We start from the raw sequence: 12,515 nt of genomic DNA on the forward strand, positions 1-12,515 counted from the left end.
ATCTTTACTGAGGGTCACCTTCCCTAATTTTGAACTTTGAGCTTGTTGATTAAAAGCAATTGTGAAGCCCTGGCCACTAGCTATGCCTTTCATTCTGTAGCCTTGTTTCCCAAGGAAAGAAGATTGCCATGATCATGCTGAGTTTTTTTCCTGCATTGTTATCCCTTATCCCAATCATACTTGACTCCCCAAAACTTTTATAGCCTTTTCAAAACAAAGCTGTCTAAAACAGTGGTAATGGAACAGTCTTACTCTGAGATTTAGAGCCATTAGTCATTCCTTCATGCTAGTAATTAAATGTGCCATGCCATCCACTCAGATGCCTCTCAGCTACAGCCACATGCACAATGGTGGAGTGCTGACACATTAGCACATATTCTCCAGGCATATGCTGTGATGTTTTCACATATTACTGTAGCCAAAGGCTCTTCCATATTCTGGTAGCCTATGGCAACTCAGAGTGCAGCTGGGAGAATGAAAGCTCCTCTTTTAAATACTTCCTAAGTCACTACACAGCTTTTCCACAACCCAAATCAGTGCCTGATGGCGAGCATAGCAGGGACAAAGTGGAACAGGACACCTGCTGCCTCAATTCAAAGAGTAATTTAAAACCACCTGAAAATGAAACATTGATGATTACTTCCTTTGGTCTTCTCCATTAATCACATCAAGGAATTGCTGGAAGTAACCCACAGCTGCTGATGCTCAGGTGCAGAGTTGGTGCCCTGTCATTCCAACTTCTAAAAGGGCACCAAAAGTCCTGGCAGTAGGAAAAAGGGTTCTTATGCCAGTGCCATGGGGTGCTCTTGTTAAGATTCAGAAGCTGCTCTTTTGTTTTCATTGATAACTGTTGGTATCTAAAATTTTCCAATGGTGTTATACTCTAAAACAGCAAGAGAAAGCAAATGTGTAACTTGATACAAATACGATATCGTAACAACAACAATTTGGTAATAATTGGAAGGACAAGAAAAGTACCTAAAAACAAACAGGCTGTGCCAGAGATGATCAGTAAATTAGACTTTTAAAATGTCTTCATGTTTAATAATCTAAAATGCTGTTAAATTACAGAGGTAAAGCTATCATCAATATATATTTTATTTCCACAGTGTCCCTTTGTTCTTGTCATTGTTGGTTGGTCACCTTGAACAGAAAGTGGTAGGGAGAAACAAACACTTTTGAAGATTGGAATATATTCTGGTTTTGATTTACGATAGAGGTTTGATGCCTCCTTGATGTGACCCCTACTGCCATAAACAGACAAACATAAAAGTAGATAAACAAACATCTCTTTTATGACATTGACAGCTCACCCCAAGTGTTGTTCCCGATACTTCAAGCACATATTCACGTCCCCAAGGAGGCCGAGTGCAGCTTTCTTGTCCAGATTACCATACAGCCAGTTAAGCATTTTTTACTTTGTGAAATACTGTGAGAGGTTTTTCTGTGTGAAATGTGCCTCTGGAGCCCTAATTCTCTCCTAGATGTATACATGGTGCTTTATCTGGAGCTCAGGTGCAGAGCAGAAACAGGAGGGTGATGGCTGGCTGGCTTTTGTCACATCAGGAACTAGGTGTTTCTGACTGCAGTTTCCCTGGCCTAGAAAAAAGCTCTAGGAAAGCCTCTTCTCACTTTCTTCCAGAGAAGGATCTAAAAAGAGATTTTAAAATTCACTGCACATAATGTGCTGATGGCTATTGGCAGGCACCCTGGGAACTTCAGACAAATGAAGCTTGCGCTGCTGGTTTAGGCTGCAATGACTGCAGGGGCATAGAGTGCAACAGTACATTGTGTAACGTGGTTTCTGGGCAGCGGGATGGAGGACAGGATGGAAATCTTATTAAACATCCCTGGACAAGCTGGAGTGATCAAAATTGGTGCTGGACTGGATACCAGGAGCTGCAAAATTGCTCACAATGTGGTATTGGCTGCGAGTAGCCAAGGTTAATAAGGAATATGACTTCAGTTCAGTATAGAACTTGCAGCAATTTGTTCAGAGGCTGAAAATGAGAGGCGTGTTGCAAAGGTTTTGTTGCCCAAACATGCATCACTTCAGGAGGTAGTGGAGTGAGGCCATCCTGTGAGTTATATTTCCATCCAACAGACCTCCCCAAAGCCTCCTGCTTCACTAAGAGCGTGCATACGTTAACAAACCATTAAGCGCTGTCTGTGTAGACAAGATGTACATCATAGCCAAGACCTTCAGCCCTGAAAGCACACACTTCTGTATACCTGAGCTAAAGAAACAGTTGGTTGGACTCAGCATGCTATTGCGACCAATAAAAGGAAACAGCCACGCATTTTAAGGGCTTGTAGTTCTTTCTGGGTGGGGGGTGGAAGTCCTGACTTAGTAGTAGCTGTTGAGAACAGCATTTCTAAAATGGCAATCCCCTCTCAACACTGTGCCTGTTCCTTTTTTCATCCTCCTTTGTGTAGCCAAGAGGAGTTGCAAGGGGCCTGGATTTCCCCTTTGATTCTCTCCTACATCTTTTGACTAGAACTCCTAGTGAGGTAATTGAATGGAAGAGTTGGTGTACTTGTCCTTTCCTCCTCCTCTGCTTTCTCGTCAGCTTTCAGAATGAGCATAAATACATCAAGGACCAGATTCTTGTCAAGAGCCAGCCTGGAGAGGCCAGTGAGCCAGATGTGCCTATTTTTCATGCCACTGAAATAGTGCACACAATGGAAGACACGATGGTGGCCCATGCCTTGGAAGGGTCATCCATGCTTTCCAGATGTGGCCCTAAGTTTCCCCCTCCACCTCCAAAAAGAGAGAAGGAAACAGGTTGACATGCTTTGGATTCACCACCTTTTTACCTTGAGTTGGCTCAAAAACAGGCTGGGGAACGGTGGCTCTGGAGACACGTTTTAGGTCTATGAGTGCAGGAGGAAAAGCAGAAGGAAATACCAACCTTCCCAATAAATCCTCTTATCCTTGTGCTCAGGAGGGCTGTTCCCCCAAAGACAGCCAGCAAATTTCAGCTAGGAGGGAGATTCCCCAGGGAATCTGGGGAATAAAGGAAACCAGGTATGCTGCCTAGAATTAGGGGAACTGAGAGGGGTCTGTGCCAAAAAGCACCAATATGGTCAACAGTGATCTCTGCACCTACTTAGTAGCTGCCTCTGAACACTAGCCCCATCCTCTTTTTGACCCCAAAGAAAAGCCACGGTAACACATTCATTTTCTAGGTTCTTTGTTATTATTTTTAAGAGCAGGACAGTCATTTGAGCTCTTAAATTTGAGTACTGAAAACTGGTGGTTGTAGAACAGCAGCACCTTTCATTTGTCCTTCACATGAGTTAGAAACCTGATAATTACAAAAGGGATGGGGCTGAGTGGAGCTTGTTGCTGGTCTAAGAGATGAGAAGGTTGCGTTCTGGCTCTGCTTCCTTCACTGGGTGTGGGCAGGAGATTTGCGATAGGGGAATGGAAATGGCAAACCCAGCCAAAATAGAGAGGAAGCTGCTGGGCTCACATGAGGGGGGAAGAGATAAAAAGATAAAACAGTTCCAGAGAAGGAACATCACAGTATGGTGCCCCCCTGCCCCTACGCATGCTCTCATGCCCGAGAGAGCCAGCAGTTCTCCATGGATCGAGGAGCATGGGGGCCCTGGAAGGAGAATCCAGTTTAGTTGCCACACTCCTCAGTTCAGCACTGGGGTTCACAGTCATTTTGCCAAGCAACTGTAGTGGCAGCCCTTGGAAAAGGGGCTGAAGCTTCACCTTCTTAGTAGAAAGGGTCTTCCCTCTCCTGTGTTGTCCATTGAAGAAGAGAAGAGAAAAAACAAGGTGTGAGAAAAAAATAGAACAAGAGGGAGAGGGATGTTATTTGAGGGTATACTGGCACAGTCTAGACCCGGGTATGTCTACAGGTTCGCGATGTGCCTGAGGCTGAGGGGGCTGCAGAGGTGGAGGGGGCCTCCTCATCCGTTGTGTCCCCCTGCTCCTCCTTGTGGAGGCCGAGGCTGATGTGGCTCTGCAGGGCTGCTGGGGTCAACCACTCCTTGGGGAGGCAGCTCTGGAGGAAGGGGATACACGAGCTGAAGTAGGCCAGGCGATTCACCCAGCGGGGGATCTCTTTCCCACATAGTATCTGTGGAGCAAACCGAAAAGGACCATGGTTAATAGTACTAAAACACATGCGTGGTGGCAATGTCATCCCCATCCGCACCACCACCTCAGCGGAGTGAGTTCCCTGTTGCTCAGAAGAGAGCTGTTTGAAGTGTAGGGAGCATCTTCTGCAGCCCAAAACAGCTATAAAAGCAAATGACTACCCAATGCTCGACACACACAGAGAGCCCTGCCAGCCACAGCCCTTGCCAGCATCATAGCAGAGACTGGGGGAAACAGTTCATGGTCCTCAACAGCTCTGGCCACTCCAGGCAGTCCATGGGTAAAAGGACTGGCCTGCTGGTGCTTCTCCACCACGACAAAGACAAAATTTCCAAGTAGCTCAAAAATTTTGGAAAAATATTTAGGCTGTTGCTGGCCAGACCTTGAGGAACCCAGAAGCTGAGCCTGAATAGGTGGACAGAGATGCCTGCAAAGCTGTTCTTGCTGCTCAATTTTCTTCCTTGGGCTGACACATCAGGTCAGTCAAGTTACAGTATCTGAGAGTCCTTTTCCTGTCCTAGCACATCACCCTTTGATTTCTCCTCATATGGTATTTCCTAAATGTGAGAAACCAAGCAACAAACAGAAAAATACTAGCTTCTCACTAGGCCTGTGTTTCATCACAGATGCTCCTTGGCACTGTTTTGCGTTACACTCTACTAGCATAGATATTGTTTTGCAAGGTCATCTCACATTCAGCACAATGAAACAACCTGCTGCATATGGCACCTCCTTTATTCTGTAGCATTTGACCACACATAGAGGCCAGATTTTAGTAGCTGTATCTGTCTTAGGCCACATGAGGAAAGTTTCCCTTTACATTTTTCCAGACACAAAAGAGGCACGTGGAACTGATCAGCCGGGGTGCCTCAAGAGCGTGTCTTTAGTAAAATATACTGCTTGTGTGGCCCTACACCAGTATACTAGAGCCTGAAGTCTGTAGTGGGTACAGTAGTCACAATACCCAAATTCATCTTCCAGCACTGTCTCCCATGGAGCAAGACAAGCAGGGAGGAAAGTCCACCCCAGAGTTTTGTTCAACAATCTATGTGGATTACTGGTTCCAGGTTTGCTCATTCTGCACCTTCCACCAGCACTAAATTCCTTTGCACTTCCGCCCATCCTCTTTCTGTCTAAAACTACACTTAATTTAATACTAATTACTGCAAAAACTAAGAGAGTGTCTGTAATCCATCAAGGAGATTATTTAATGAGATATCTGTTATTGACAATGGAAATGACATGCTTAGAGGTTTCAAGAGATTTTCAGGGAGCACAACTGGAGCAGTTGCTAGAGGATAGGCCATGCCACATTATAGCTGTTATGGCTGATGACCAGCTGGTCCTTCATGAGTATGGCCTGGGCAGAACAATCTAAGCCCCACTACAACCGTCACCTTGAGGATAAGGGAATTAGCTTGCTCCAACACCGTGGAGTTTCCATTGAACTGTGAAGAAGGTGACAAACCTATGATCATGCTAATTTGGCTGTGGAACTCACTTTATTTTGACATGCATTGTTTAAAAATCAATGTGTGAAACTGAAGACATTATCATTAGGTATTAGAAAATGAGCAGAGCCATTTAGCTGCTAAAATTACTTGCAAGCATAGACTGTTCTTTACTTAACACACCCCAAGGACTTTTGTTTCAGTTCTTACCAGTGCTGCATTCTACTTAACCTCAGATACAGCTATATGAATCTGTATTTTAAAATTTTTTAATCTGGGGATAATTACTTTATTAGCAATTCTTTATCTCCATCCAGATCCCTGGTTTCCACTGCTAGAACTATTGCCTGAGCCTGTAAGTAGATGACCTCTTCACCTGCTTTTAAGATTCATTCATAGAAAATTTGCTGATCCATTTGATTTTCTCACCAGACATATCTGATCGTTTTCACAGGAATACTGCTGAATTTTTAAAATTGTATACAGTATGTTCTACTAAAACACTGAACCTGAGCCAAAGCCAAAAAATGTAGCACAACTGCCTCTAGATTTTGTAGCATTTCTCTTTCTTCCTCTCCAGGAGTTCAGGCGACATATTGCTAGTGTAGAAAGTGACTCAGATTAGGTTCCTTGTGATGTATGCGTGCATGTGAGTTTGGTTCTCAAGCAGTTATCTTATTAAAGACTTCCCTCCAGATATTAATAGGAAAACAAAAGCAGGGTAATTAGCTGAAACAACAGAACAGGTAAGACTGCCTGAAAAAGAAATACTCTTTTAAGAGTTGACTATCTTTGCTGAGCAGATCCCCTAGCAACTGAAATAGCACTTCCCGATGTGGAAGCAATGCTGAGATGTTTGTCTTTTGTTTATGGGAGCTTCTTCAGAATGAATCAGTGATGCAAGGAAGAGCCAGAAAAAGAATAGAGATCTGTGGGCATCAGGCCATCAATCACCAAAGGGCAGTTTCCGGAGCTTAAGGATAATGATGAAGTCAAAGTGGTTTCCTTTTCCTCAGTCATGCTTGTCCTCACCTCTTGTCAGTGAAGCCTCGTTACTATTCCACAGCAAAACACAATGCTCAACAGGAGCAAAAGGGCAACAGCATGGTATGCCACTAACTACAGCCTGCTCCTGTGTTTTTCACTCCTTGCCATAAAGCATATTGCGCTGGAGCATCCAGCAGTACTTAGCTAATAGAGAAACATCAGATAAACCTGACTGCAATGGGATTAAGCCAACTGAGTTTAAATAAAACAGCACAAGCAAGATGAAGTGGGTGTTTTCCAATTGCGCATGAAGACACAGAAAAATCTACTTATTGCAGCTTTTCAGGGCAATTCTCAACTGAAAACCGCACACTGGAATAATAAACTCACAGAAGACTGATCTCATCCATTGTTTCCACCAGCAGAACTCCTTTTGAGAGGTTTTTAGAGTTTAGGATTTTAGGGGTTTTTTTCTTGTTTGCCAAACAAGTGAGGTTTTCTCTTTTGAAGGAGGTAAACTTCTCTGTTATGGGTCACGTACTTGTCCTGTCAGACTTAGTGGATAAATTGTTATGGGTTAGAAATCACTGGTCCTGACCATCGTATCATATTGTCCTGCTACCCATCCCTTCAGGAACTTAACATAGCTGTAGTGGAGCCTGAGCTTGACACTGGACAAGAAAGCAGCTGAGCCTCTTAAGCCAACGGGAGAAGGAACTTTCAAGAAATGGAACAGAATTACAGATGGTCTAAGACTGTGTGGGATGTGAGCCTGAAAGGTAGCTCAGGATTTACTTACAGCTTCTCTGAGGCAGAAAAGTGTTTGGGATGGGAAACCCTGCAGAATACATGAGAGGCTGGACTACTAGCAGCAAAGCTTGGAACACCTCAGCCCATGTAGGGCTTCCCCAAGCTTTGTAAACCTCCCGTGAGTAGTGTCCAGCTATCACTGCAAGGCATAGCTCTTCCTCATCTTTCTGTCACTGTCAGGTCCCTGAAGGTGTGAGTTATTCTCACCCCACAGAGGCAGTCAGTCCCTGCCACAGACTGAAATGTAACATTTTGGATAGCGAGCGCAGCTTGTGATTGCCCACCAAGAGACCTGTCCCGGTTTCAGGCAGAAACTTCGGCGGAGGCTGCATGTACTTGCAGCTTCCACTGAGCGGCACCTCGTGATAGAGAGCCAAGTCTCCCACAGCTGCAGCTTCTTCTGGGGACTCTGCCTGAGAGCTGCGAACGACCCAGCTGGCATCTGCAGAGTCAAGTGCAAAGAGCAGCTCAGACATCCGTGGCTGAAGCCAAACATGAGGGAGAAATGGGACATGACAGTTGGGGTGCTATTTCTGGGCAGCTGTCAAATCCACACCAGGATTTCAACTCAGCAAGAAACAATTAATTTGGGATGCAAAAAGATCCTCTGAGCATCTTAAGCTGTGTCATTTTGCACTAAGAAGTCCCTGGTTAAAATGTACAAACTGCTCTGGGAGCTAGGACTGTGCTCCATCACTCCTCCCTCCCCATAAGTGCCCTAAGAACTAGGCTTTGTTGCTCAGCAAGCCCTTAAAGCTCCCTGCAAAGCTTTACTCTGGGCAGGGGAGCTGCCTAGCAGCTGGGAAACATGGGTTTAAATGAAAGGCCACACAGGAAGATGAGTCTTTGGCCTTCTAGAGGACAACACTATCAATGTGCTGCATTTTCTAAGGGCTTTGGGTCTAGATAGTCTAACAGGCTGAGCCCCTTTCAAAATAAAGTGAAGGGCAGGTTAGCTGTAGATCCTAAGAGAAAGCTCTTGAATGCAATAGGTACAGCGCTGTGCTTGATGATGCAATTGGGGAAAATCAGGCCACTCACAGAAGTATAACTCGAGGCACTTAAATTTTTTTTTAAATGAGCCTTCCCAAAGGCACCATGTAGTGTTCTGACCCATGAAAATCAAGATGAACAGAGGCAACATTACATTCCTCAAAGAATACATGCTAATTACTTCAATTCTTGTCTTCAGACTGAGGCTCAGAGAGTTCAGCACTGAACATCTGCTGAACCACCCACTGCCACTTCCACTTAGCAGCCTTGCTGAAAATTAGGTGACATCCAGGCAGGGCATATATCCATTTGAGCTACTGTACAGTATTCCCCTTGGTGTGTCTTAGAGAATGCAAAGGGCTTTTATCGGTGCCTAAGGAGTCTAACACACACCCCAGAGCACTTGAGGAGCAAAGCCTTTGGAGCCCAAGGGGAATCTTTCCAGTGTTTGCATGAGTTGGTTCCTATGAGGCCTAGACAATAAAGCACAGATGATGCTTATGAGAATTTCAGAATAAGGCCATTAGATACAAACCAGCACATCTGCCCAGACAAAGCTTGCAGGCTGTGCTAGGGTAGCAAAAAAGCATGTAGAAAGAGAAACATGTCAGTGCGATGAATTAGTACTTGGACACACCTGGAATAAACCCAGTGCATAGGGATATCTTTTTTACCACCCTGCAAAAACTGAACTGGTAATATAACTGCCCAGTGCTGGCAGAGAGAAGGGAGCCTGAGTGCATCAGTGAGGAACATACCTCTATCTCTGCACTCCTGAGCAGCTGCTGCACATGGTGTGTACGTTGGAAATAACATTCCTGAAAGAGAATGGACATACAGCCCTTGCAACACACCTGAAAGCACAGTCTCACCTTGGTGGAGTTGGCATGCTAGGATCAATTGCTTGAAACAGATTTATCATATAGTTACTCTGTAAAAGCAAAAATTTCTACTCTAGGGAATATAACTAGCCTGTAGGGATCAACAGACTAGATGAAGGGGGGCCGTTTCACTGAGCTGTGAAGCTGTATGCAGCATGCATTCAGCAGAGCCAGGAGTGGCTTGCATCTTGCATGGGAAAGGGTAGAGCTCAGAAACTGTAGCTGAGGCTGAATAAGCTCAGTAATGAGGCTGGGAGGTGGCATCCTGATTCAAAGGCAAGAAGGGAAAAAACTTTTAAATGAATTTCAGCAACTGTCTACAATGCTCCCATTCTCCTAGGCAATCCGTTTTGTTCCAAGCAGGCAGGGCACTGTCACTCCTACAGGTCCTCCCCAGCACTGCAGGTGTTTCTCCTGTGTAAAGCAGAAGGAGAACTGTCTCCCTGAGACCAGCCAGGAGCGAGGAAAAGGACACGTTGAAAGGAGAGACTAATACCCACCATGCTGCTCCCCTTGTGATGCTGGTGTGAATGTGTCAGTCACCTCTGTGGTCCTGTGGCTTGAAGGACAAAGCTGACTTTGTGCAGGAGTCTGCATGCAGAGTGATGCCAAGAAGAGAGATGATGGAGTGTATAGCTCTGGGTCAAACGAGACAGCTGGCTTATAGCACCTCAGCACTCACAGCACTATTTCAGCTTCACTGGCCAGGCCACCAGTGGAGAGGCACAGTGGCTGCAAATGTGCTATCTTGATGAACCGCATTCAGAGCAGCATCACTGATTAGTTATGTACCAACACTGCAGTATGGCAATACACTCCTTGAGCATGAAGTTCCTTGTAACCAGCACTTACACGTACATCCAGCAGCTGCAGGATGACAAGGTAGGCAGCAAGTGGCCTCATAACAGATAACCATTTGGGGAATACTAAATATAATTAAGCCTGGGCTTGTTAGTGACATTTAAAATAATGATTTTACCACCAAATTAATGAACAATTGCAATTCATTCATATTATTGTGATGGCCTGAAGAGTAACTGCCTTCTAGCAGATGCTGTTTCAAGACCAGTGGCTGAGAACAGCTGTTGCCTAATAGGGTTGTGCTTTCCAGTGTTATGGACATGCTGAAGGTGACCAGGCCAACTCAGATGCATAGAGGGACGAACATCAAGAGCGTCTATTTTTTCCTGAATAGCTAACCAAGGAAATTCTGTGTTTCAGTCTCAACCCTTGTTTCCTAACATTAGGGAGCAGCAGGTTACTGTGGATGGAGAACAATTTGAAGAGAAAATACAGGAACTCATGAGAACAGGGAGAGACTTTCTGTCTGGCAGTGTTGGCAGGACTCCTAGGCTTTAGGGACTGGAACCTTTTGCTTATCCAACACACTTAGTCGTTCATTTACACTCCTGACACTTTTCATTTCTCAACAGGCAGCTGCTGAAAAGGACCGGGTGTTTCCTTGTCACCTTCATTCCTGGAAAGGAGGCATCTGTTCTCAGGCATTTGCACACACAAAGGCTCAAAAGCTCCATAATGGTGCGACTAGAGATTAATTCCCCAGATAGTACAAACTAACTTAGCACCAAGGTATTATGCTTATTTATAACAGGTAAAGAAAGGGGGCTTTTGGTTTGGGAAGACAGATGCAAAGAGCAGGTAAAATAAAAAAGATGGTGCAAAACACCCACATTACACCAGCCCCAAAGAGCTTGAGATAGGGTGGGGTCTTTTTCAAGTTCACTCTTAAAATATCTTCACATTTAATCTGTTTGGCTAGGTGGATCACTTTAAAGGGAAAAACCTAAAATATAACTACAGAGGCACATGTGGCAAACTCAGACCATTTTATAAGAATGGAAATGATGTGCTAAAAACTTGCCCCAGGGGGGATGTTTCAAATTACTTGCCACCTCATACTATTCCCCTGCACATGTAGATAGATAAAGAAAATAGGATGGACTGAGAGAGCTGCAAGATCCATGTAAGAGTTATTCCACTAATCGTTTTTGTTGGGCTATAAGACTCATTCAGGATGGCAAGGATAGCTAGAAAGGTTGATGGCGGAAAAAAGATGTTTATATTTTTATAGCAGCCTGTATTCTAAGAACTTCCCAAATACTTCAAATTTTAACTAATAGACAAACCACCCCTAGAAATCTTATTTTGCCACAGCAGAGAAGCTACCTCTGGAATGCAATACAGCAGTTTATTAACTGCATGCAGTCAAAATTGTACGTACCTACAGGCAGACACAAGAGAAAAATGACATCCATCTGAAACCATGAGAATAATTCACGGGTGCAGGATGTCTTTATTAATAAGCTGCTTCTAAATGTATGTGGCAGTTAAAAAATAGAAAACTAACGCAGCCTGTTCCCCATAGAGCTAACAACCTTCAAAGGCTGCTGCAATGAAGCAAGTCTTTCTATCAGCTTCAGTGAGGACTGACTCAGGCACCAGGAAATAAAGCTTTCCTAACATGCTTTCATGCCCTGTGGTTGGTTGGTGTTTTTTCATTTCCTTCTCTCCCTTCTGTCTGTTGGGAGCGTTGTGTCCCCTGCCAGTAACAGAATCATGTAGGCTTTTACGCAACATAACACTTATCTCCTACAACAGAAGAGCAATTGTTGACCAAGTAAGACACGGATATTACTTGTCTACTCAGGATCTGCTGAAGACTGGTTTATAAAAACTTCTGCCACTTTTAACTGTGACTTAGATGCCACCTGAAGCTCCCTTCTCTGGTATTTAATCCTTTCTCTCTGATAGCTTTCAGGCTAAGGAGAGCTTCCATAGTTTTTAATAACATTATGATGAGAACTCACATGTGCCAGGGGATGGAAGTGAAAAGACTTAGGCTTGAATTATTCACTGATGATTAAAAAGTGCCCTCATCTGGTCCTTGATTCAGCTAACATGCTTTCTTCAGAGAATTTACTGGAAGTCAGGCTCCTCTAAGGAAAGCAGGATTCTGATGTAAGTTTGTTACATGCTGTCACCTTTGCCTTGGCTGGAAAAGGACAGGTGAATAGCCAGAAAGAATATGCACTAGCTACCATCCCCTGTCACTTCAGTACAGCTCCACACCCTCTACCAGTAAAGTAAGATCCCTCTATTCTACCAAAGCTCCAGCCATACTGACAAATAACCAAGACAGCCATATCATCAAGTAAGTATACGTCAGACATAGCTCTAAAGCCCAGCACAGAGATATCTTACACTGCACTTCAGTTATGAGATGTGTATTTCCTGCTATCACTCAGATACACAATGACA

At 44.3% G+C, this 12,515-nt stretch overlaps 1 protein-coding gene across 1 annotated transcript in view; it reads right to left on the bottom strand.

The window, feature by feature from the left end:
• Positions 1–1,016: 1,016 nt before the first annotated feature.
• Positions 1,017–12,515, bottom strand: part of LOC113480281 (deubiquitinase DESI2-like) — a 59,884-nt gene continuing 48,385 nt past the window's right edge. Inside the window, exon 6 of the mRNA XM_026848936.1 lies at positions 1,017–4,094. Within this exon, the coding sequence (XP_026704737.1) occupies positions 3,852–4,094 (243 nt within the window). The 3' untranslated portion in view covers positions 1,017–3,851. The remainder of the gene's footprint in view (positions 4,095–12,515) is intronic.

Source organism: Athene cunicularia, assembly GCF_003259725.1.
Source record: "Athene cunicularia isolate RWA chromosome 5 unlocalized genomic scaffold, athCun1 chr5_part1, whole genome shotgun sequence".
NCBI lineage: Eukaryota > Metazoa > Chordata > Aves > Strigiformes > Strigidae > Athene > Athene cunicularia.